The sequence below is a fragment of the Microcaecilia unicolor genome, chromosome 2, assembly GCF_901765095.1.
Source record: "Microcaecilia unicolor chromosome 2, aMicUni1.1, whole genome shotgun sequence".
Classification (NCBI taxonomy): domain Eukaryota; kingdom Metazoa; phylum Chordata; class Amphibia; order Gymnophiona; family Siphonopidae; genus Microcaecilia; species Microcaecilia unicolor.
The window spans coordinates 401,401,799-401,429,663 of NC_044032.1; the positions used below are offsets into that span (position 1 = coordinate 401,401,799).

The 27,865-nt window shown below is 43.1% G+C and overlaps 1 protein-coding gene across 2 annotated transcripts in view; it reads right to left on the reverse strand.

Annotated features, from left to right (window-relative positions):
• The window catches only part of SLC4A4 (solute carrier family 4 member 4), a 490,468-nt gene that overhangs the window by 167,883 nt on the left and 294,720 nt on the right, over positions 1 to 27,865 (reverse strand). For both annotated transcript variants that reach the window (XM_030190631.1, XM_030190632.1), the window contains exon 7: positions 22,767 to 22,843. In XM_030190631.1, the coding sequence (XP_030046491.1) occupies positions 22,767 to 22,843 (77 nt within the window). The remainder of the gene's footprint in view (positions 1 to 22,766; positions 22,844 to 27,865) is intronic.

Below are 27,865 nucleotides of genomic sequence, written 5' to 3' on the forward strand. Positions count from 1 at the left end.
TTTTATCAAAGTATTTTGAATAATTTTTAACTGGTCAAGAGTGAAGTAAAAGGCATAGAGCTTTCTGTCAAAAGAACAAATAGCACATTTTTGACAGAAAAAAAAAAGATTTCTTAGCTATCTCAGTGATTTGAAAGGGAAAGCTTAAACAACTGTTCAGGATCACCCCTAGTACTTTCAGAGACTCCCTCAAGGGGATTGTAGTATCATGTATCAGAGGGGCAGGTACTATGGGAGAGGAGGAGGGTCAGGTTATCTACTGAGAAGATCATATATTCACATTTGAGAGGATTTAATTTTGGACCATTCGCGTATAGCCAGGTAGCTCTCTTATCAAGACATGAGGAAACATCTAGAACAAATGTAGTGATAGAGGAGTGTATTGGGAGAAGCAGTTAAGTATCATCTCCATGCACTAAAAAAAATGAAATACAGAAACTGAATAAGAAGTGCCAATGGTGCTAGAAAAATATTTTTTAAAATATATGTCAAGATAGATAAAAACAGTGGTTTTAAAATAATAAATAATTAAAAATTAAGTCTGATCTTAAATTGCCTTTGATGTTTTATCAAAATATTAACCTAGCTCAAAGATATCATCATGAGTAGTACTTCTAATTATATTGTATGCAGTATATGGAGATGAAAGATAACTGACCAGATCAGCCTTTGCAGATGGTGTACATAGACATACACACATTCACACACGCACACACATGCATACACACACACACACACACACTCACACTGTTATGATTCTGTTAGAATTCTGCTAGTCAGACAGGGGAATGCTTGAAATCACTCCTGATTGGTCCATCAGGGGCTGAGCTGATGTCAGTCTGATCTACTTATAAACTTACTTTTCCCTACAACCCCTGCTTTGGCGTTTTCCCTATCTTGCTGAAGCCTTACCAGTGCTCTGTCTGAGCTGCTAGGTTGTAACCAGTCTAAAGCAAACATTGTTTAGTGAGTAATGCACAAAGGGGTTTTCCGTGGCTCTAAGGTCTGCTGTTAGCAGCTACCAAAAATACTATGCAAATGAATTGCAAGGAGCTCATTAGTATTCAAATGTGCATTTTGAGCAATGTACAGACCTGAGCGCCTATCTTTACCATTCAAAATTTTACAGCAGGTCTGGACCTGTCATTATGGGGAGCAGCATGCTTGCACTGTATAGTGCAAGCTGACTGTTCCCCATGGTAGGCGCTCAGGACTCCTCGACTCCCCCAAACCTGAAAACCTTCCTGGTGGTCCAGTGGACCCTGACCCCCCTGCACCCCCTCCCAGTCCCCTCCGCACACAAAAAAATCCCCGGTCCAGTGAACCCCCGACCCCCCAACCCACCCAAAGCAAGAACTGCCCTGGTGGTCAAGTGACCCTTCCCCTCCCCCTCCTTGTACTTAAAAATGGTGAAGGCAGAAGCAACACCTCCTCCCTCCTGCCTCTGGGCCTGCCGTGCATAAAATGGCAGCATCCAGCCCCTGCCCAGTGTATCCTGGGATGCACTGGGTGGGGCTAAGTATCATATAAGGATGGTGTTTAGCCCCACCCAATGGATTCTAGAATGCACCAGGCAGGAGCTGGGTGCCACCATTTTGAGAAGGCGGGCCCAGAGACAGGATGGAGGAGCTGTTGCTCCTGCCCTCCTACCTCTACCGTTTTTATGGTACAGGGAGGGGCAAGGAGGGGAGGGGGTCACTAGACCACCAGGGTGATTCTTGCTTGGGGGGGTTGGGGTCAACTGGACCACCAGGGTATTTCTGCTGGGGGGGGCGGGGTCCACAGACCACCAGGGGTTTGTTGTGAGGGGATGTGGGGGCAGAAGCGTAGCCAGGTTCAGCCAGGTTGACGGCGCAGGGGGAGCAAGAGTGGACTTCTACCGGTGCCAGCGCACATTTTCAGTGCTATACAATTTTTTAAAAATAGGCGCCGGCACCAGCAGAACTCTGTTTGGGGGAGCGGCCTTCCCCTGGCGCCCCACCTAGCTACGCCACTGTGTAGGGGGTTGGGTCAGGAGGCAGTCCACTGGACCACCAGGGATTCTGTGCAAGCCGTCACATGCATTTGACAGTTGAGTCACAAACAGGAACCGATGCACAAAGGGGGATCCATGCATGTCATTTGCATGTGATCCCCTTTGTGCACCGGTCACTGGTTGTGACCTGGTAATTTTTCCCGCGGAATGCAGCACTCATATTTAACAGGTGCTGCTGTACATCAGCCCCTGTGACACAATAATATTAAACAAAGTAGGTATTTTCCGTATAAATGTGATGTGCAGTGAATTCCCTTTGAATAGAATTATATCACAAGCAACAAAACCAGAATTTCTCAACACAAAATTTGACTTAGAAAATCTAAAGAAAAACAGTAAGGAACTCAAATTTACGTGAGGAAAGGAAAAGGAAAATTCACAGCCTAATTCCTAACCTAATATAATGATTCTAGACCACAAAGTTTTTAAGGTAAGCAACTAATGTGCATAAGGACAATATTACATTTTACTTTTACTTTTCTGAACTCAAACTAGGTCAGCTTAATGCTTTGCCAGAGACTTACTTTGTTCAGGGGAATCCATTCAAGTCCATCCCTCCCACCTTTCCCTCACTCTACCAATAAACTGAAAACATTTCAGGCAGCAGGAAGCCATGGTTAAATTCTCTCAGACAGATCATCAATTGCCTCTCCACAGAGGACATCATCTCTTCTTTAGAACTGGCTTTGGCACAACTTCACTGTTGATATGGAAACATTGGCTTGGGCAAGTACCACAAACAGTTCAACAAATAAGGATTTTGTGCATCCCTGATTAAAATGAGTTCCTGGTCACTTTCATTCAAGAACCTTCCCTCGCACACAGAAATGAAGATTTCTCAGCTGTACGAAATACTGTAATTGTATTAACTCTTGCCCAAAAAGAACATCTACCGCCAAGAAAACTTCATTAAATATGATGAACTCAGATTCTCATTTCACCTTTTTTTAAGTAACATTCTCAAATCTGCAAAACGCCATGAGATTTTATAATCGCCAAGAACCCTCTGAAAAGCAACTGAATATGGGGCACATAAAGGAAGGGGATGGGGTAGTGAACTGAAGGGAGATAAAGCAAGTAAGCAAGTAACAAAAGGCAAAGTGTGTCAAAAGAGACAAGCAAAAGGCATGTCTTTAAAAGGCAGGCTGGCCTGTGGTGACTCAGTAGCTATGCTGCAGGACGCCCATTTGATCCCCAATTTGGGTCATTAGCTTCCTGGATCAGTTGGTGATATTACTGAGGTAGCATTTAAAACCCTCTAGTGGAAGGGATGAAGAGAGCGTCATGATCGCTGTTTAGAGATGATACCTCGTAGCCAGACTTAGAGCCCTCAGTAGCAGGATTTCAGAAGGATTAGCAAACTTAAAATTTCAATAACTTGTGAGTAACACAATTAGTGCTGGATTCAGTAAATGGCACCAAAAATTTGGCACAACACCACAAAAAAGGGAAAAGGAACCCCTATGTACAAAACAGTCAAATCCAGGACTAGGGGTGGACCAGAAAGACACTTGCAGTCAAATGGGCGGAGTACACGGAGGAAATTTTATATGAGTCGATGATAGACGAAAACTGTAGAACACCGGAACTGCTTAGCACTGTGATCTGTATAAAGATGCCGTCAAAACCCCTGAGGCAGACAGGTGTTTCCTGTCGAAACACAGCAACGTGTCGGGTCTGATGTGTGAGTAGTGCCGAATAAAGATTTGTACTCTAACCATTTGACTGTGTCTTTCTGGTCCACCCCTACTCCTGGATTTGACTGAACAAAAATTAGGCACCAGGAAAGATTTGCGCTCAGCGCTATTCTATAAAGGACGCTCCAGGCTGAGCGCTCTTTACAGAACAGCGTTTAGTGCAGATTCGCAACTTTGGGCTTGAGGACTTAATGCCAAATGAGACTAGGTGTAAATCCTGGTGCACAAATTGGGCATGCAACCTTGGAATTCACTAACATTGTGTCTAAATTATGGGAACACCCCTGACCCATCTATGCACCTCCCATGGCCATACCCCCTTTTGGGTTGCATGCAAGCCAATTTCGGTGCCCAACTTTATAGAATAGCACATAGGCAGAAGCATGTGCAACGCCACATAATTGCCAGTTAATACCAATAATTTGTGTTAATTGGCTCATTACATAATAGAGTTGCATGCGTGTCTCAGGATCACACGCAAAATTGGGCGCGCACATTTCAGCGACCTTTACAGAATCTGGGAATTAATGTGCTCTTTATTATGTTTGACTAATAATTTAATTTGGTCACCATCTGAAGTCATGTGAATTTTCAACAATGTGCCCAACAGAATCTACAGCCTGAGAACATTGTGAAAGTGGTTTGTTATTGTGTAGACAGGGGAAATGGCTGCTATGATGGTGGCATAGGCAGAGTTTGACTACTTATTTGGGAGGTGAGAGAAATAGGGAGATCAGTATGGTGGGGGAGGGGTGGTTATGAAAATATCCTTCCCCCCTTCAGATTGGCATGAGGTAGGTAGCTAGGGTGGTGGCACACCCTCTTCCACTCCAATCACTCTCTCTTTCATATAAGTAATCTTACACTGTCTCTTCTCCAAACCACATTTGGCTGACTCCAGCTCTCTGTCCCTTCTTATACCCACCACATCTCATTAAGTGATCACCAGTCTTTACAGACATCAATCTGCTCAGATTTTCAGGATATCCCTAATGCTTATGCCTGGGCTAGATTTTCATAGAGTTCAATCAGTGTACATACACATCTAGCTCAGGCATATGCATTAGGGCTATCCAGAAAGCACAAGAAAATAAATGTGATAGGGGCAGGATGTTGCCTACCTCCTCCCTCCCATTCCCAGATTCCAGCACTCTCATCTGCTACCATTTCTTCCTTTGCATAGGCCCATATGAATGCAGCCTCCTCCTCCTCCTTCCTTCTTCTAACCTATATGGGCTTGTATGTGTGTGCTGTCCCTCCTCCTTCCGGAATGCAAGCCAACTCCATTCTCCTTACAGCTGAAGAGAGGGCACCACTCCCTCCAAGCTTCACCCACCTGGTGGCATGAAAGAACAAATATGGGAACTCAAGTTTGTGAATATGTAACTCAGACTCTGTGAAACTGTCTCTGAGCTTTAAGGTAACCATTGGGTTCCAGGTCACAAGAACGAGTCAACCACTCTTGGATTTTCAAATATCATTCTTCAATATGAAACCTCTGTAACAGAAGAACTGGGGTGTAACTTGGTCTGGCGGCAGCACAGAATGCTACACTGCCACAGGAGAGAATTTGGATCAGTCCTTGAACTTGCTTTGCTCATCAAGAAGCAGGCACTGGTGATGCTGCAGAGGCAATGTTCACAGCCCCCAAAATAGGGAATCCAAGTCACCACACAAAAACATTATCAAGGGGATAGGGTTTCTCTAAGAATACTGAAAACCTTGGATAAATCATTCTTTAACAACTGCTTCAGGGAGAAAGAGGGAAGCTGAACACACTTAGATTGAACTACTCTCTCTCTTCTTAAAAAGTTCTAATTTCCAGTGCAAAGAAACACCATCTTGCAAGGCAGCCAGTGTCACTGCTTGTAGCGAGAAATTTTGCGTTTCCCAGGCCCAAGTCTTCCCAGTGTGATCCCATTCCTTTCCCCATTTTGGACACTTGCATTACTGAAGTCCCCAAAGAGGTATCCTTATTGGTCATTTTAAAACTCATAGTTCACTCCAATGCCCATCATATGGACTCCAATAATATAGTAACTTGTCTCTCAGGAACAGATGGCAAAAAGATCTTAGAGTTTCCTGTGAAGAACATGGTTCCAAAACTCTCCTCCTTGCTCCTGAATTAGCAACGCTCATATCATAGGCGCCCAGTATAAGAGGCTTGGAGAGGCTAAGCCTCCCCCCTGCTGCAGCAGAATGGATCAGCTGTGGAGTCCAGCTGCTCTGAGGGGATTAAATTGTTGATTTACCTCCATCCTCACAGCAGGAGCTGCAGTGAAAACCCTCTAGCAGTTGTAGAAATTGGTTTATGGTTTGTTTACCTTACTACTGGGAAAGCAGGGGGGGTAGGCTGGAGGTGTCCTGGGTTGCCAGGGAAATATTTAACGAGGATGACTTCCTGACCTGCACTGAGGACAGATAGCAGCAGAATGGATACTGGGCCAGCATGATCAGAAAAAGTCACCAGACAACAAAGGTAGAAAAGATCATTTTATTTTCATTATAGTGTTTGGAATATGTCCACTTTGAGAATCAGGTGCTCAACATTAAAAGTTTAGATTTATTTACTTATTTATGGCATTTTATCCCACATTAAACATGAATTAGGGTGTTTTGTGGCTCTACATGTGATATTATGATCCCTTGTTTCATATTGTTGACGGTCTGCATTTTCCGTATGGGTGGTATATTGGTGTATTAGGTCTGCCCAGTGTAATATTTATGGTACAGTAAGGTTCTGAGTGTGTTTTTGGACAAAGTTGTGCATAGTGTTTTGTAGTTGAGCGATTGTGGTTAAAATATGCTTTGAGCAACCACTTTATTCTTTGACATATGATACATATCTAATATCTAAATTTAATAAAAGGTATTAATTGTGACTTTTATTTTTATTTATTTATTTTTTCTGCGTGTTATCAGACAATTATGGATTTAAGCTCCACCCCTGGCCCCACCCCTATCCCCGCCCCCTTTAGCCTCCCCAAACAGTTGGGCCACCGACTGCCTATGGCTTATATTTGGTAAAGCTGTCACCTTCAACCTTCATATCCCTCTAAATCACTTCCATGGGAAACTGCTAGTGGCATCGGTGCTATTTCTGCTGCCTCACCACCAGGATCCACCAAGAAGACCTCAGAAGAATGACTTCCCACTTGTTTCAATGATACTACAAAAACTGCCAATGAGACTCTGCAGTCTGAAGATAAAACACAGTCATTGAGACTAAGAAAAATCTCAAACTGGGCAGAGGCTCCTTCCTCCTTCCTGGCAGTGAGGGAAATCCCCAAGCTTCCTACCCTGTTCTCCTGGACCCAAAAATTGTGGGATAGTTTTCTGAACAAAGAGTGAGGTATCTAGGTGAATACTCCCCATTCTCCCTTCCTCTCAACCATGGTAAAACTCAGAATAAGCAAAAGGACCACCATTAGAATACAGAACTGGTGCAGAGCATTTCACAACATTGAACCCATTTTGGATCTGCCATGTGTAATATTAGTTTCTCTTGCATAGTTATTGTAGATATATTAAAAAAAAAAAAAAACAACTAGCTTTGGGTTCCAGTGATGATTTTTAGGACCACTGGCATAGCAATACCAAGAGGTGAAATGATTTTACCGTGGATAAAGTAGCTGCTGAGAGATTGTTTCCCATAATCTGATTTAGGTGCTGGGATGATGCACACTAAGAATGAATTCTATGATAGCAGCTGTACATGTGACTGCCGTTATAGAATAATAGAATAAGTCTGTATTTATGTGCCTAACTTTAGGCATGAGCATTTACACCAGCTCAAAGGGTGGTGGTGGTCGCACTAACTGTAGGCAGTTATGCGCATAAATGATTGTATTCTATAACGACACACCCCTGACCCAACCATGCCCCTCCCGGGTCCACATCACCATTCCACTTGAAGTTGCACACTGGAATTTGAGCACGCACCTTACAGAATAGAGACGTAGGGGAGTTACGTGCGTAAGTGCTAACTGATGCCAATTAAAGGTAATTTATAGACAATAATTGTCTGTTAACTCTGATTAACAGCCAATTACTGAATTAAGTTACACACACAACTGACCTTATCCTATAACTTGTCTATGAGAAAAATGTTTAGTAAACTGGACCCTAAGAACATTAGCCAGCCAGGGTCTCATTTAGAAAGCCAAAACCTGTATGTGCAGTACTTTTCTTAAAACAGAAGATAGACAAGAGGCTTTCACTGTTCATAAACTACTACGTAAGGTACAGACAGGATTCATTTAGAAACAAGATGTTATTAAAAAGCAACTGTTTTGAATGAAGAAATTTGCCAGCAAAAACTGGAGTGTGACATATAAAAAACTTTTTCATCACCACACGCCTGATAATTCAGACCTGTCTGACAACAGTGATCTTTGAACACATTCTGGAAAAGGTCACAGACATATAAAAGTTTCAGAATGTCCTGGTTGGTAGGTCTCTGGCATTCAGAGCCACTCAGTATAAACTGAGGATCAGGTGTAAGCTTTTAATACAGTGTGTGTTAAACATTATGCATTTTAATTTATTAAAATTGTATAGACTTATCAATGCTTACCGAAGTATAGGTTTTTAGCTTTCCCCATTCCTCCCATTTTTGATCTTGGGGTCAATATTCAAAGCGATTTAAGAAGTGCTGTTGAATATCAGCATTAATCAGCCATTTTGGAACCAGGCTGCACACAGTCATAACAGGGGCAAAGTCAGGAAGAAGCTCAAAGTTATATGGATGCCAGCAATATTCAGTGCCGGCACCTGCATAAGCTAAGCGGGCATATACGTAGGACTGCACAAAAAGCAGTCTTAAACTATGCCCAAATTAGCTCTGTGGGTGCCAACAATGAATATCGCTGGCACAATACAATAAAATATGAAATGTTGTATACCACAGTGGCGTAGCCAAGGGTGGGCACAGGCCCACCAGTAGCAGCACACCTATGATGTGACCGGCAGAGAATCCCAAGCTGAAAACTCCCAACTGTCCCTCCTGCATACCTTATAAATAGCAGATCTTCGCTTGCAGGAAGCAGCAACTGATACATACTGCTTACACCGGCCCCACAGCCTTCCCTCTGACGTATTCCCACCTATGCGGAAACAGGAAGCTGCATCAGTGGGAACGATCTGGGGCCTACATGAGTAGTGTGTATTAGTTGCTCCTCACTGCCGGTGAAAATCTGAAATTTAAAAGGTGTGCAGGAGAGGGGGGATGTTTGAGAGACCATATGGCATGCAGGCGAGAGGAGAGACCAAATCACATGGGATGGGGTGGGGTTCTTCTGCCCACCCATCTTGGGCCCAGGCCCACCCAAAATTGGATGTCTGGCTACGCCCCTGGTATACCAACTCTACTCATAGCTCTATATGGCTTACTGATTAGCAGTCTTTCAACTACAGGTATGACAAAATATAATAAAGCCTATGTAACAAACTCATCAGCTACACATTATAAAGATACCTTGAAAACAACATCTCACCAATTTATGAAATCACAAGTAATTAAAGTTTTACATCAAATGTGAAAAGGCAGAGAATTCCATAGAATCAGGGCCATTGTAATAAAAAGTTTTTGATGTGATGAAATCCAGCAGATCAAAAAAAGTTTGGGGATCTAACATATTTCTATGAATAGCAGCTGTAGTCTTCTCTCCCTCCCAACTCCCCTCCCCCATCTGGAAGATCAATAGACTCCCTCCCTCCTGACATCTAATTTCCTTCAGGAAGAATGGGGGGGGGGGGGCATAAGTATCAGGAAGGGTTGGGAAGGAGAAGGCCTACTGATCTTCCAGGTGGGGGGTTAGGAGGGGGCTTTTTATGCTTTTGGGGGGGTCAAGAGGAAGTAGGGATATTTGAATCAAGGGGGTGGGAAGACCTGTTTCCCTTATACAGGTCCTGGCTGATATTCAGCCAGAACCCACATAAGTATCTTGTACAGGTCCCAGCTGAATATCGGCCAGGATATTCAATGCCAGTGCCTGGCAATGACCCAGAACTGAATATCAGGACCTAATTCTGACTGCTGCTGGCTGAATACTAACCGGCTTATTTTATCTTTTTAATTTTTTTTTTGTCTAGGGTAATTTTCTAATAGCCATTCCATCTTGTTTGTCTCTCAGGCGGCTCCTGAGATGAAAGTCAAATCTGTTTCTCTCCTACCAGTAATGAAGATATCACTAAGAGGTTTCAAATGATGAGGGCCTCAACAGTTTTTGCCTTTATGGTAAGTTTCTTCTCAAATTCTTTCTTAGTCTGTCTTATATAGATTTAGTTCACATTAGTGCCAAAATGTCAAAATGATTGGGAGTGCAAAACACAATACAAATTACCCCTTCCTGGACACAGTGAAGGAGCCTAATGAATATTGGGGGTGCTCATCACCAAGTGAGCTGGCTCCAGTGCTCACACTTTTTCACTGTAATTTACTAAATTAAATTTTAAAGTGGTAACTGTTGACATGGGGCTCAAAAATAGCTAATATACAACAGGTTAAATATTCAAAGCAATTTATGTGGGTAGGAGAGCCTCCTGCCTGCTTAAACTGCACTCAGCGAGCCAGCGGCTCATATTCTGTGGTACTTAGTGGGCCTGCTCAGTTGAATACTGGCAGCAACCAGCCATGCTGAATTCGGGCAGTAGAAGGACGGCCCAGGGGTGGAGTCAAGCTGGCAATTCATAAGTACATAAGTATTGCCATACTGGGACAGACCGAAGGTTCATCAAGCCCAGCATCCTATTTCCAACAATGGCCAATCCAGGTCACAAGTATCTGGCAAGATCCCAAAAAAGTACAATACATTTTATGCTGCTTATCCTAGAGATAAGCAGTGAATTTTCCCCAAGTCCATTTTAACAATGGTCTATGGACTTTTCCTTTAGGAAGCCATCAAAACGTTTTTTAAACCCCACTAAACTATCTGCTTTTACTAGATTCTCTGGCAACGAATTCCAGAGTTTAATTACACGCTGAGTGAAGAAAAATTTCCTCCGATTCGTTTTAAATTTACTACTTTGTAGCTTCATCGCGTGCCCCCTAGTTCTAGTATTTTTGGAAACAGTAAACAAGCGATTTGCGTCTACCCGTTCCACTCCACTCATTATTTTATAGACCTCTATCATATCTCCCCTCAAATCAAATCAATTCTTGCATACTGCTAATATACCCTTTCCAGGGTTCAGTGTGGTTTAAATTCTAGGTGAGACAAAAGCAGATAATGTTAGTGTGAGGTATGAGAACAATTAGAGACCATTGTTGTGCGGGTACCAGCAATATTCATTGCACAGGACTATACAAAAGGCTAAATATCAGCCAGCAACTGTATAACATCTAAGTTGCAACTAATATGTCCTGTGCCCTTCTCTCCCTCTCCCCCACCCTAAACATAAGCAGTACTTCAAGACTGCTGCTAAAGGTCACAGCAGCCATATTGAGAGTGGATTTGGCATGGGAAGGAACAACCGGGGACTGCTGCTGCTCAACAACCCCCTAGACAACCAGGGATGGGCAGGTAGGCCGAGGGGAGCTAAGAGTACAACAATGCTATTGGCAGTTGGGACAGCTATGGGGTGGTTACCTACCCTGCGGTAACTGTCATTGCTGACCATGTCCAATCTCCACCCAGATCCGACCCCAAGCCACATTAAACACTTAACATGGGATTTCTGCTGTGTGGTAGTTTTTACCAGAGGACTATGCTAATGGTTATCATGAGTATGCCTAAGTCCTGTTTTACACATGTGACAGGCCTCTTATAAAATTACCCCATGGGTTAAACATGTAAATGTACACGTGGTGATAATGAGTCACATGGTTTTATGCAACTCCACTGTAGTTGTGTTTGGGAGATAAGTCACATATTACACACATTCCAGACGATATCTGAAATGCCGGCTGTCGCTGGCTAGATTATTCAGAGCCGGGTCATGTCTGGGCATTGGCACTAAATATCTGGGGATAGTTTACACTGCCCTGGCCGATATTCAGCCGGGGCTACATAAGACAGTTATACAGATGCTGGCACTAAATATCAGGCTAGCACCCCCATAAATTTTGTTTTTTAATTTTCCTCTCCCCCAAGACCCCTCCCTGAGGAAGCTCCTCTCCTTCCTGGCATCATCCCCCCTCCCAAACCATTACCACCACCCTCAACTCCCAAGGGCTCCCATAGGCTCCCCGGGCCTACCTCTGTCATTGGTGGTCCACTGGGAGGCGATAGAGGCAGCCACTTGCTCCTGCCCTTAGCAGAAGCTCCTTCAATATGGTTGCCGTGACCTCTCACAGCAGCTCGCAGTACTAAGAGGTAACAGCAACCATATTGAAGGAGCTACTGCTAGGGGCAGGAGCAACTGGCATTCGCTTCTACCTCTATCGCCTCCAAGTGGACCACCAATGACAGAGGTAGGCCCGGGAGGGCTTCTGGAGCCCTTTTGAGTTGTGGGGTATTCTGGGAGGGGAGTGGTAATGGCATGGGGTGGGGGGATGATGCTGGGAAGGGGCTTTCTTGGATGGGGGGCTTGGAGGAGAGAAAAATATATGTTTTTTAAAAGTCATGTGGATGCTAGCATGATATTCAATGCTGCACCCAGATAGCTAAACAGCCTAATTTAGGACAAATTTTGAGCTGTCCTAAATTTGGTTGTTTAGCTACGTGGGTGTTGGTACTGAATATTGCTGGCACCCACATAACCCCAGGCTCCTCCCTAATACCACCCCCTCTATCACCCCTGACCTGCCCACTTTTTTTGGCACTGGTCAGAGGCGATACTCAGCAGTGCTGCCTGAGGTGGCAAGTGATTTAAGCAGACACGAGCCTCCCTTGCCTGCTTAAATCATTTTGAATATTGGCCTGATTATTTATAAAATATGCACATATCAATGTATGCAACAGCATTTTATTAAGTGCCTATGTATAATTATAATACAACTTCAACCCAGGCACCCTGTTATAAAATTATTCCATAATAATAATGGGGATCTTACTGGTCCCTTTGTTGATGGAGAGAGACACGAAAATAATGCTCAGTTGAATAAAGCAAAAATCCTAAATGGTTTTTGCACTTTAGTGATGGATAACAAAAGACGAGACTGGAAGAAATTCATCACTGCTTCCAAAATCACTGTACAGAATATCTGATAAATCATTGAGGAGAAAGCAGTTTCCTTGGAAATGGAGATGGGCACAGATAATCCCTATATTCAAACAGATAAACCAGAAACTGCCAGTTACAGCCTACTTAATATAACCTCAGCTCTTGAGAAAACACTAAAAATCATTATGAACGAAGACATAGTTGCACATATAGGGAAAAGAAAATCAAATTAGCAAACCTTACTTCAATTTTCACAGTTAGCAGCAACATGGGAGCTATGATTTCTAATTTACATAAACATTTTGGCATCTTTTCATTGTCCTTCCTCCCCATTGCTTTTGATGGGCAGAACTGTGTAAATGAAGCATTGTAATTAAGTTCCAGTGAATATTACTACTGAAACATATTCATTTCACTTTGTCTAGCATGTTCCAGGAAGTTCACAAAGCTGAAGATATATTACTTTACTCAGAGCAGGGAATGGTTAATGGTTAAAAAAAAAAAAAAAGCAATGTATAGAAGTCGGGGGGAGGGAGTTGCACAGAAGACACAAAGCCGGTGATGTTTCTTAAATATCACCAAGCAATTTTGGACCATAAATTTTACCAACTCCCAAATTTGGGTAAATTGTACCCCTAGGGAATAGTGCTCAGTCAGTCACCTCAATCTACTACTACTACTAATCATTTCTATAGTGCTACTAGATGTACATAGCACTGTACACATATGCAGGTACTTATATGCATATAATGTACATATATGCATATGTGTTTGCATGTCAAGTGGCGCTTAGATGGCAACTCTGGCTGTATCAACTAAGGCCATTGCTGGGCTGGCTTGTACGGTCCGAGTCCCGCTTATGGCAATACAGTTTAGGATGGGCTAGAGAGCACTTCGATGGAAACTCCAGTGTTTTGGAACGCGAGGACAGTGCCAGGAAGATTTTTTTTCGGTCTTTGCCCTGAAAATAACAAGACAAATTTGGATAGGCTGGAGTTTGACAGAAACTCCCGTAGTTGGAACATAAGGACAGAGCAGGGCAGACTTCTATGGTCTATGTCCCAGAAACACCAAAAAAAAGACCATGATCAAGTATATAATATCAAGTTCATTGTTAATTTAAATCTTGAATTCATAATGAATGTGACTGCTGGGCAGACTGGATGGACCATTCAAGTCTTTATCTGCGGTCACTCACTATGTTACTTTCTCTGCCCCTAGAGGGCTCATAATCTAAGTTTTTGTACCTGGGGCTATGGAGGGTTAAGTGAGTTGCCCAAGGTCACAAGGAGCTGCAGTGGGAATTGAACACAAATTGTCAAGATCAAAGTCCACTTCACTAACCATTAGGCTACACTGAGTGAAACTGTTTTACATACCCCCCAGTTCTATAAATGGCGCTTAAAATTAGGCATGCAATTGTGCACTCAGCCTCAGTTATAGAATAGGGTCAGATGTGCACGTAACAAAATTTGCTAACTGGCACTAAATTGATGATAAGTACCAATAACTGGTATTAACAAGCACTAATTAACACTTGCACATGTAATTGACTTATACCTCTATTCTGTATAGTGAGCGCCTAAGTTCTATAATGCGCAGCTGCAAAGGGTGCGTTAACGTGGGATAGGCCAGGGAAATTCCAACTATGTTTGTGAGAACTTTATAGAATAGATGCATTTCCAGCATATATGTCAGCCATAGACATGACATAAGTTGTCGCACCTTAAGTTGGGCATGTATGTAACTGTGGACTTAAGCTAGCATTCTAGAACACATCTGGTGCTGGATTCTATATATTACTATAAATTACTACTATAAATCACTTCTATTGCGCTACCAGTTGTACGCAGCGCTTTACAATTGAACATTAAGAAGACAGTCCCTGCTCAAAAGAGCTTACAATCTAAATCAGGACAAACAGACAGGACCAAAAAGGATAAGGGAAGGATAGACAGAAGGACACATAAGGATAAGATAAAAGTTACAAGTCAGAAACTATTACAAAATTAATCAAATTCATTTTAACTCACAACTACTTCCGCTTTAACAATGATATCTATCTACAAATAATGGGCACTGCGATGGGCACCAGGACAGCAACCCAATATGCCAACCTTTTTATGGCTGAGCTGGAAGAGACATTTCTGAATACACACCAGACCAAACCTCTAAAATACTACCGGTACATCGATGACATTTTTATGATTTGGACGGAGGGTGAAGAAACTCTGAAACAATTTTATTCTGCCTTCAATACATATCATCCTACAATCAGATTCAAAATGGACTACTCCCCAGAAAAAGTCAATTTTTTGGACACCACGGTCTCAATCAATGATGGCTGTATACAAACATCTATATACAAGAAACCCACAGACAGATGCAGCTACCTCCACAACTCCAGCTTCCATCCTTCACATACAAAAAGATCCATCATTTACAGCCAAGCCACAAGATACCACCGTATCTGCTCTGACCCAGGGGACAGAGACAGACACCTTAAAAGCCTGACTGCATCCTTCAAACAGAAAGGCTACAACCCCAAAATAATCTCCAAGAATATTGCCTCCTCCCTCAAAACACCCAGGGAGAATCTGCTACAGTACAAGGAGAAAAAAGCCACAGACAGAATCCCCCTTGTAGTGACATACAATCCAGAGCTGGAAAAACTGAGGAAAATCATAAGAGATCTACAACATATACTCCAGGAGGATGAATTACTGAAAGAGATATTCCCATCCCCACCAGTACTGGCCTTCCGACAGCCACCCAACTTAAAACACAAGCTAATCAGAAGTAAACTTCCATCACAGACTGAAAAGGAACAGAAGGGCACACTTCCCTGTAATTTATCCAGTTGCAAACTATGCCAAAATATTTCACAGGACCCCAAAGTCATCCACAAAGGAAAGATATTCAACATAAAGGGATCTTTCACTTGCTCATCTTCCAATGTGGTATATATCATTCAGTGTAAAAAATGTAACGAAGGATGCTATATTGGAGAAACAGGCCAGATGCTTAAGACAAGATTCAATTTACATAGACATCACATGAACAATGCTGGTGCCAGTAGGGTTCCCACACCTGTTGGTCAACATTTTACAGGACCAGGACACTATACCAGTGACTTCACAGTGAGAATCCTGAAAGGTAACTTTAAAACCATACAAGAACGTAAGACCTTTGAAGTCAGAATGATTGAATATTTTAACACCCAACAGAAAGGACTTAACAAGGATCTGGGGTTCCTAGCCCATTATAAACCATAAAGCTGTATGTCTCTGTTGATCACCCCACCCCTCACCTATCCACACCCATCCTGTTAGAATATCAATGATATGCTTTGATGTCCCCATGCATACCTCCTACCCACCCCCATCCTCCCACCCTGTCAGACTGTGATAGTAATGCTTGAATGTTTTCACTTATATACACTGTCAGCTAGCACATTTGCTTATTTCCGATCTGACGAAGAAGGGCAACCTTCGAAACCTAATCAAGAAATGTATTAAGTTATGTCCAATAAAAAAGGTATCATCTTATTTTCTTTTCCATGTTTTATTTTGTTTGATTTCTATTGATAACCTTAAGAGTGGACTAACACGGCTACCACACTCCTCTACTTAAGTCAGGAGTGGAAAGCAGCATCAAACAGGTAGGCCTTTAGCCTGGATTTGAAGGCAGCCAGGGATGGAGCTAGATGTAATGGCTCAGGAAGCCTATTCCAGGCATATGGTGCCAAAAAAAATCAGCGCCAAGAAAACACACTTAGCACTATTCTATAAACCTCACCTAAAGTTAGGTGTGATTTATAGAATATGTGTAGCGGCCATCCCTGCGACTAAAATTTAGGAGTAGCCATTTATACCAACTAAAACCTGGTGTAAATGCCCATGTCTTATTGAGGCAAGAATCAGGTATATTCTGTAACCATGCGTGTAAATTTCAGGAATGCCCCATGGCCACGCCCCCTTTAATGATCCGGGTAACAGGATTTACTCGCACCACTTTACAGATTACGCTTAGTCACATGCGTAAATTCTAATTACTGCCACTTAGTGTCGATAAGTGCTTGTTTTTGCCAATTATCATCACTGATTAGCTTGTTAAACAATTAAGTTGCATATGCAAATCAGCTATGCATGCAGTTTGCGACTTTAGTCACCATATATAGAATCCAGAGGTTGGTGTACAGCTCTGCTGTTACAGAATACTAGCTTAACACCCAGTTTTTTTTTTTGCCTAACTTTTAGCACATTTCTAGAATTCCACCATAGTGTCTTTCTTGCAGTATATTGCATGACACTCCCCAGCCCAGCCATATAACTATATAACACTCTGTTAACCTTTGAATATAACCAAATACATGTTGAATCTCTTGTTGTTGTGGTCTTGCTTGATCAGTCTGCACATGAGGAAAGTATTACTGCCTTTGCTTGATGTTATTTTTAATGATTAGTGACCTTTGTACTGAGATGAACTTGCCCTGTAAGTAGGTTAAAAAGTTAGTTGCAGATATTGCCTCAAGACCTGAATCTTTGTTACTGATTAAGGCTACAAATTTCTTTAACCTGACATTACTGAAATAATGATGTCTTGTATATTTCTCAGGCCACATGTTTGACAAGCAACAGAAAAAGCTACAGTGGGGGAAATAAGTATTTGATCCCTTGCTGATTTTGTAAGTTTGCCCACTGACAAAGACATGAGCAGACCATAATTGAAGGGTAGGTTATTGGTAACAGTGAGAGATAGCACATCACAAATTAAATCCGGAAAATCACATTGTGGAAAGTATATGAATTTATTTGCATTCTGCAGAGGGAAATAAGTATTTGATCCCCCACCAACCAGTAAGAGATCTGGCCCCTACAGACCAGGTAGATGCTCCAAATCAACTCGTTACCTGCATGACAGACAGCTGTCGGCAATGGTCACCTGTATGAAAGACACCTGTCCACAGACTCAGTGAATCAGTCAGACTCTAACCTCTACAAAATGGCCAAGAGCAAGGAGCTGTCTAAGGATGTCAGGGACAAGATCATACACCTGCACAAGGCTGGAATGGACTACAAAACCATCAGTAAGACGCTGGGCGAGAAGGAGACAACTGTTGGTGCCATAGTAAGAAAATGGAAGAAGTACAAAATGACTGTCAATCGACAAAGATCTGGGGCTCCACGCAAAATCTCACCTCGTGGGGTATCCTTGATCATGAGGAAGGTTAGAAATCAGCCTACAACTACAAGGGGGGAACTTGTCAATGATCTCAAGGCAGCTGGGACCACTGTCACCACGAAACCATTGGTAACACATTACGACATAACGGATTGCAATCCTGCAGTGCCCGCAAGGTCCCCCTGCTCCGGAAGGCACATGTGACGGCCCGTCTGAAGTTTGCCAGTGAACACCTGGATGATGCCGAGAGTGATTGGGAGAAGGTGCTGTGGTCAGATGAGACAAAAATTGAGCTCTTTGGCATGAACTCAACTCGCCGTGTATGGAGGAAGAGAAATGCTGCCTATGACCCAAAGAACACCGTCCCCACTGTCAAGCATGGAGGTGGAAATGTTATGTTTTGGGGGTGTTTCTCTGCTAAGGGCACAGGACTACTTCACCGCATCAATGGGAGAATGGATGGGGCCATGTACCGTACAATTCTGAGTGACAACCTCCTTCCCTCCGCCAGGGCCTTAAAAATGGGTCGTGGCTGGGTCTTCCAGCACGACAATGACCCAAAACATACAGCCAAGGCAACAAAGGAGTGGCTCAGGAAGAAGCACATTAGGGTCATGGAGTGGCCTAGCCAGTCACCAGACCTTAATCCCATTGAAAACTTATGGAGGAAGCTGAAGCTGCGAGTTGCCAAGCGACAGCCCAGAACTCTTAATGATTTAGAGATGATCTGCAAAGAGGAGTGGACCAAAATTCCTCCTGACATGTGTGCAAACCTCATCATCAACTACAGAAGACGTCTGACCGCTGTGCTTGCCAACAAGGGTTTTGCCACCAAGTATTAGGTCTTGTTTGCCAGAGGGATTAAATACTTATTTCCCTCTGCAGAATGCAAATAAATTCATATACTTTCCACAATGTGATTTTCCGGATTTAATTTGTGATGTGCTATCTCTCACTGTTACTAATAACCTACCCTTCAATTATGGGCTGCTCATGTCTTTGTCAGTGGGCAAACTTACAAAATCAGCAAGGGATCAAATACTTATTTCCCCCACTGTATATTCACACTGCCTCTTTCTTTTTTTATGATTTGATTTGAATTCCAACAGAACTCCATCCTAATAAGCAGAAGCATGGCATTTAGGCATGTATGGTACTATTTTATAGCACATGTGTTCTGCCTCTGTGTTTGCTACAAAAACAATAGTGCTACCTAATCAAATCTACTACTATGTACTACTAATCATTTCTATAGTGCTACCAGACATACGCAGTGCTGTATACACTATATGCAGGTACTTTTTTCTGTCCCTAGAGGGCTCACAATCTAAGTTTTTGTACCTGGGGCTGGAGGCGTAGCTATGTGGGGCCACAGGGGCATGGGCCCCCGTAGATTTGGCCCTGCCCCCCCCCCCCCGCCGCCGACCCCTTCGACCCCCCTCCCACTGCCAACCCTCCCCCACCGCCACCGTCGGGTACCTTTGAATCAAAGTCATCTTCTCTGGCGCGGCCGTGTTGCTGATCTATACGTATATGCAGGACATCAGACTCACAGAAACAAAAGCCTTGCAGATCAACAACGCAACCGTGCTGGGGAAGAGGACTTCGGCTGGCGGGGAGCAAAGGTACCTGACAGCGGCGGCGGGGGAGGGTTGGCGGCAGGAAGGGGAGGGTCGAAAGGGTTAGCGCTGGGGGAGTCAAAGGTGGTGGTGGCAGCGGTGGGGGGGGGGTCAAAATGGTGGGGGGGGGGGTCGGCGGCTAAAATGTGCTCCCTCACCTCGGGCTCTGGACCCCTCTCCCACCGGTCTGGCTACGCCCCTGCCTGGGGCAATGGAGGGTTAGGTGACTTGCCCAGGGTCACAAGGAGCTGCAGTGGGAATTGAACCCAGGTTACCAGGATCAAAACCCACTGCACTAACCATTAGGCTACTCCTTTCTAACCCTTATATACCGACCGTTGTTCCGACTGGGATTCACAGCGGTTTACAGTTGAAGTCTAACTTTTGGGGAGGAGGTTACAGAGGGTTCAAGAAGAGGTCAACTGGTGGAGAGGGTGGTAGGTTGCAGTAAACCTGAACGTTTGTCCAAGTATGGATTAGCCATCAAATAAGTGTGTCTTAAGCAGTTTTCCGAAGTGTCATCATGCTATCATTGATTTTGAAGAATAAAGCTGTGACTGGCTTCATTTATTTATTTATTTGTATCCTACATTTTCCCACCTTTTTGCAGGCTCAATGTGGCTTACATATTGCCTTTAATGGCGTTAGCCGATTCCGGTCTGAACAAATACATGGTACAAATGAATACAAGGTGATGTTGTGGTAGATAAGGTACATGTAAGGTAGGTGTAGTCTGGGGAACTTAGAGAGGGGGGGAGGAAGAGTCAGGTAATGTCCTTTACATTCTTTGGTTGCATTGTGTCACAGGTGTCCATGTATTTTTATGTTGGGTCAGTAGGGTATGCTCTTTTGAACAGGACCGTTTCTAGTGATTTCCAGAAATTAAGGTGGTCTGGCATAGTTTTTACTATTTTTGGCAGCGCGTTCCATAGTTGTGCGCTTAAGTAGGAAAAGCTGGATGCATAGGTGGATTTATATTTCAGTACTTTGTTGCTTGGGTAATGGACGTTTAGGTATGATCATGTAGATTTAGTGGTATTTCTGGATGGTCAATAAGGTCTGTCATGTATCCAGGTGCCTCGCCGTAAATGATTTTATGAACAGTTGTGCAGATTTTGAACGTGATTCGTTCTTTGATTGGTAGCCAATCATGATATAGTATGCTCTGACAGTTCAACCTATGGTGCATCAGGCCTGATCGCAATTTTTTCTTCAAAAGAAGGCTGCGTCATATTCAAGGGATCTATAGAAAATGTACCTACCACATGTCATGATTAGGGGTCCAAGAGAAACAAGAAAGCCCAGGTACCAACCAAAACCAAAGCAAAAGATGACTCTGCTAGATATAAAATCACTTTAAATATAAAAGGACTGACATACTTACACTAACCAACACTTTGATATATCCAAATATATTGTATGCTTAACAAATGCTGAACAAATCAAAGTGATCTATGTTTAGAGAAAATAAATTCTTTGCATCACAGGCGCAGCAGGATCAATAAGCACAACCAGCTATGATGATCTTGTTATACCCAGATACAAAGGGGGTCTTTTATTTAGGCGCGTTGGCGTTTTTAGCGCATGCTAAAAATAGGTGCTCGCTAAACGCTAAAGACACCCATAAGAATACATAGGCGTCTTTAGCGTTTAGTGCACGCACGCATTTTTAGTGCGCGCTAAAAACGCCAACGCGCCTAAGTAAAAGACCCCCAAAGAGTTTCTTCTTTTGAAACACAGCCCAAGAGGAGTGATTTCCTCAGCAGATAAAAATATTAAAGAAAGATGGAAATTCTCTCTTATTTATTTGGATTTATTTACCGCCTTTTTGAAGGAATTCACTCAAGGCAGTGTACAGTAAGAATAACATAGTAACGTAGTAACATAGTAGATTACGGCAGATGTACGGTCCATCCAGTCTGCCCACAAGATAAACTCATATGTGCTACTTTATGTGTATACCTGTCCTTGATTTGTATCTGCCATTTTCAGGGCACAGACCGTAGAAGTCTGCCCAGCATGAGCCCCGCCTCCCAACCACTAGCCCCGCCTCCCACCACCAGCTCCGCCAAACATAAGCAGTAGACAATTACAGCAATAAAAATATTCAAATAACAATACAAAGTATGGCATAGTGCACTACTTACAATGTCAATACAATACGTAATAGAATATTTTAATAGACAGTGTAGTGTATAAGCAAAGATGGAACACATAGATAGGTAAGAGAGTAAGAGGAGTTAGAAAATAAGGTGACTAATTTAAAGAAAGTTGCATATGAGGTCAGAGAGATGATTAAATATTATCTCAGTTAGGGTAGGAGAGGATAAACATGTCCTGCTGCAGTATGTGCAGCTTGTGTCACTCCTTGTTTGAGTGTACAAGACTAAGAAGTAACATTTCTATGAAGGTTCAGATTCCTGAAAATGTTTTTCTTTTTTTTATTATTATTTATATACTTTCAAATTATGCAAGCAAAAACAGCATGAGAAATAGAACCATTCACCTGAAAACGATTTTCACTGTGACACAGCTTATCCACAGCCTCTCCAGTTGTGATACCCCCATCTCAGGGTCCACATCAAGTCCCTTCCAGCCACATCAGCTCTTTACCCTCTCCTTTAAACATTGGCAAGAGCATTCTGCTTTGTTCTAGCAGCTCTGCTCTTCTCCCTGTGCTGCCACCACACCACTGCAGCTTTAAACATAAGAACAGATATTTTCTGTGTCGTGAGAACAAGAAACACCCCTTCTTATATTTAAACCTGTGGTGGCACCGCGGACAGCACAGGGAGAAAAGCAAAGTGGCGAGAGTAAAGAATATGCTCTCATCACTGTGAAAGGTGAGCAGGAAAGGCAGGCTTTTAGTGCCCTGAGCCAGTGACTTATACCTTAGATCGGACCCGAGTATAATCATAATCAACTTGCACTAAATAAGCACTTTACTGATTGGATATTCCAGTAAAACCTTCACCAGGCTCACACAGATAGTTAAAAATATTTCCTGCAATGGAGAGATTTGTTTTAGCAATACATCACCAACATGCCTTCCTTCTTCCAATTTTTTCAATGATCTTTTAAACGTCCTAGGCCTACATATCTTCACAACACTAAAACAAATCTTACCTGGTCTTTGTCAGGTTTATCAGAGATATCATTCAAGCTGGAGGAAGTTAGATTCCTATGGGTCATTGTAGGACTACCTAAAAGGAAAAGAACAGGTCTTCGTTAATCTCATAAATCCAATTAAGTGAACAAGGAAGACCTATAGCAGCAAATCCAACCATTGACTAAAATTAGGAAAGGAAAAAAATAAGGAAGCAACCGCTCAAAGGATAAAGCAAGCATTTTCTACAGCTCCATCTCAACATTTAATATGAAATGTGAAGCGCAATACAACCAGGGACTCAAATTATCTTTCTTTTTATGGATCACAATAAATGGAATGTGGGAAGAAAAAGTGGTTCATGTCTGTCTGTGTTTGTTTATGAATCTGGGGTCAAAATATATCTCTAATCAGACGACAGAAAGTTTGCCATTTTGCAGATGACACAACACAACACAATAGTGGAGTAGTGTATCTTCAAAAGACCTTCAAATAAACAGTTTCTGGCAAACCTCCCAACCACAACCTGCACCCCTCTGAGCGCATCACCTGACCCCAGCCTCACTGCACTGAAGTAAAGGTAGCAGAAGTATCTCCCCCTCCCCAGACAGGAATACCAGGACCTGCAGTCTTGGAAGCAGGAAACACTAAAGCAAAAGTAGGCGTATCCTGGACTGGTATATTAGAGGCTGCAGTCTTTGGAAGCAGGTGGCTTTGAAACACAGCTTAAAGCCATAAATTTAGCAATCTTTGAATCAGGTAAGGGTTCTCCAAATCTAAGGGTCATAGCAGTTATAAAGTCTTTCATGCACAAGAGAGTAACCCAGCATAAGGTTCTTCCTTTGAGGAGCAGGCAGATGAATCCCACCTGGGTATCTTGTTTAGCAACCTCTATGAGTGTGCCAGGAACCAATGGAAACACTTTTTAAGGATCCTGTGTAATGCGGAGCTGCCAAGTTACCCAGTGCCAGGAGAGAGACTTTTTGGCAAATCCTGGTTTTCAACTTATACCCCAAGGCAGTGGGGGATTTATAGTCCCCAATTCTATCCATTTGAACTATGTTGCCCATAATGCAACCTGATAGGCTTCTCAGAAAGTTATCTTGGATCTGGATAACTTGAAAGCTCTGAAAATGCTTCTTAGGTGCCACAGAACTTTCAGGATAAAAACAATACTAGCAAATATGGCAAGCAAGCTACAAAACCGATAAGAAGGATTACACAAAATAGAAATTTACATATATTCTGGTACAGCACAGCTAATGATTATTTCCTGAGAAGAGATTACACAATAGCAGCAAATATTAGGTTTGCTGACCATGGACCTAAGAATCCAATTTGCCCTTTTGCAAGCTATGGTCAGAAACTAGCTATGCCACTGAAAGAACCCTCCTCTCACCTTCTACAGCCGGCAGCATCTGGAGATGGCTTCCACTGGGTAATAGATAGGATCTTCCTTCCAAAACTCTAGCTGTGTTTTCACAGTGATCAGGACCATTTTCAGAGGTCAGCCAGGCCACATCTTCGGCATTGCACAAGATGACAGATTCTCTCAGTCTCAGGTAGGAGCTATAAATTCTCAGCTCCTGAAGAGGTACAGTTCATAGGCATTTCTGACAATTCATTTCCTCTCCTCAGAGAGGCGTGAACGCCTCCACAAAGCCCAGTATCGGCTTTGCCCCAAAAGTCCACAGGTGACTTCTCTGGACCAATCAGGTATTGTATACATCTGTCCCCCAGAAGATATACAGTTAAGATAAGATGGGGCCCTTAGCCATGCAGCTGGTACTCCTTATCAGGGCTGGTACAGGATGGCTCACTAATAAGGGGACTAATGAGGATTACTTCATTATTGTGTCTTCTGTGTGAGCTTCACTCCCTAAAATTCTCAGGGAGGACAGTGCAGACCAGAGAGCCAGTGCAGGTGTTCAGCATGTCCTTGCATGATGTAAGTCAGACTGCTGCAGGAAGTCTTGCAGCGCCTATAATAGTGTTGCTCAGAAAAGATGGTTTATGGTCTAGTCAGGCCTCAGGCCTGCAAAAGGTGAGATACAGGGAACACCCTACAGAATTTCTCATAAGAATTCAGGATTACAAATCCAAGAACTCAGCCAGAAACAAATTTTAACAAGGGCTGCAGAATACTTTCCCTATAACTTACAGTGCTAGGAAGATGGCACAAGATAAGTCTTTGGAGTGCATCTCTACAGCAGTTCCAGGAGGGAACCTGTTAGCCAGTTCTGGAACCACCTCATCATAATGCACTAAGGGCCTGCAGCATTGATTTCAATGGGTAGAATTAGGAAATACAAATCCCACACTACTTTGGGATGTAAATTTAAAACCAGGATTATCCAAAAAGTCTCTCTCCACAAACTGTGAAAATTGGCTTAAATTGCTGGGGAAACTCAAATTTAACTGAGTCCTTCTCACAGCTTTTTTTTTTATTTAGGTGACTGAATCAACCTATCAGTGCCTTTATCTTGGCTGGTTCATTCTGTCACAATCCCTAGCCAGGAAGTGGGCAGCAACTAAAGAGGGACTCCCAAGGTTTGTATACTAGACAAAGAACTAGGACTGTTCTTTACAGCAGAACACTTTTCTTTATTTTTTTAAGGTTATACTACTGTTGCAGGCAGAACACAAACACATATGATACATGCACATGAAAAGTGCAGATACTATTAAAAAATGTAGACCACCGAGAAGCTGCCCTTTCACACGCAACGCCACCTCGGAATGACAGAACATTTTGAACGTTAGAGTTAGGTGCTCTCTTCTGAGCATAGAAACTGGTTGAGTGGAAGATGACAGAGGGTACATGGTAAATGGAGCTCACTCTGAGGAAAGGGATGTTACTAGTGGAGTGCTGCAAGGTTTGATTCTTGGGCCAATTATTTTTCACATTTTTTGTAAGCAATATTGGTGAAGGTTTGTCTTCTTCCACATGATACCAAAATCTGCAACAGGGCAGACACCCCTGATGGTGTGGATAGCATGAGGAGAGACCTAGCAAAGCTTAAAGAATGGTCCAGAATTTCGCAACTAGGATTTAATGCTAAAAAATGCAAGGCCATGCATTTGACCTGCAAACCCAGAGGGAGCAGTACAGTTTAGAGGGTAAAGTACTTCTGTGCATGACAAATGAGCAAGACTTGGGTGTCATCGTGTGTAATGATCTTAAGGTGGCCAAACAGTTAGAAAAGGTGATGGCGACAACTAGAAGGATATTTGGGTGTATAGGGAGAAGAATAGCCAGCAGGGGAAAGGAGGTGATAGTGCCTCTGTATAAGTCTCTGGTGAGACCTCATTCAAGTACTGTGTTCAATTCTGGAGACTACACCTCAAAAAGATATAAACAGGATGGAGTGAATCCAGAGGACAGACACTAAAATAGTCAGTGGTCTTTGTCATAAAGCATATGGGGACAGAATTAAAGATCTCAATATGTATTCTTTGGAAGAAAAGCGGGAGAAGGGAGATATGATAGAGACATTTAAATACCTTCATGGCATAAATGAACAGGAAGGAAATCTCTTTCAATTGAAAGGAAGACCTGGAATGAGGGGGCATAGGATAAAGGTGAAAGGGGACAGACTCAGAAGTAATCTAATGAAATACTTCTTCATAGAAAGGGTGAATTCATAGAACATCCTCCTGGTGGAGGTGGTGGAGATGAAAACTATATCTGAATTCAAGCAAGCTTGGGACAAGTACATAGGATCTTTAAAGAAGAGGAAGGGATAGTGGGAAGGGCAGACTAGATAGGCCACATGGTCTTTATTTGACTTCATTTTTCTGTGTTTCTATGTTATCCCATCCTCACAGCAGACAAATCCTGAAAAATGACTCAAGACATATTTTTAACTGTGATATTATTTTGGGTTTTTTTTTGGCAAGGCAGTTCCTTCTTTCTCTTTCTACTTCCAGCTTAGTTAGACCTGCACTGGGATCCTGGTGCAATGAGACTTCATTTACATTTACCCAGTTTTAATAGACCCTCCCATTCTTCCCAGTCTGGTTACTGCAGCAACCAAAAGCCATGCATAGGGCTCCTTCTGCAGCCTATATCACTAGCAATATCTCCAGCCTCCAAGTCTTCTCAGCAATAGCCTGGCATTCGTCAGGAAAACACTGATACGCCGCCGGCTGAATATTGACCCTACAGCATAACCTAGGCAAAAAGTTATCGGTTATTTTCTAAGATGAGCTCTGGAATCCAGCAAGTATTTTTCAGTAAAACAGAGCCTTTTGTCTGTGCAAGGGGCATTCTATTCCATTAAAACACACTGACAAATTTTCAATAACAAAAAAATTAAGAATATTAATTGTAACAAACTTCCATTGTAGTATATGTGAGACTTGTGAGTTCTTGTACCAAGTAGAGCGCTGCTGAGCCCGGTACTCGGACCAGGTTCTGCTTGGCGGCCGGACAACTCTAGGTTTCACCTGCGCTGACCACCGTTCCCCAGAGGTTGAGCCCCTAGGTGTGGGCGGCCTGCAGGACTTACGAGACGGTGCTGGAAGCAGGGTGGTGAACGTATCGGCCAGGCAGGAGGCAGGTCAAGAGAGTAATCCAGGTACAAGCAAAGTCAGTAGGCAGGCAGCAGGTCGAGAGAGTAATCCAGGTACAGGCAAAGTCAGTAGGCAGGCAGCAGGCAAGACAGTAATCCAGGCACAGGTAAAGTCAACAGGCTGCCAGCAAGCAAGAGAGAGTAATCCAGGTACAGGCAAAGTCAGCAACAAGGGACAAAGTAGTGAAGAAGCAAACTATTGAGCCAGTAACACCTATCAAAGTAGAAGCCGAAGCAAGGAGTCCAGGAAGAGCTCAGCTGATAAAGTGCTGGTGTCTGACATTAGCAGGGACCGGCAGGGAGAAGGAGCACAGCCATAGGACAAGAGCAGGGGAAGGAGGAACCGGAAAACCAATAGGAGGGAAGCAAGGGAAGCAAGGCAGAGAGAGATCAGACCCAGGTGCATGGAAGCAAAGCAATCAAGGAGCCTGCAACCAGAGAAGAACTACACACAGGGCTCAGGGCTATGCCAGTCACATGTGCGTATCGACGGGACCCCGCGCAGCCCGAGGACGCCACTTGCGTTGAAGTAGGGGACATGACAG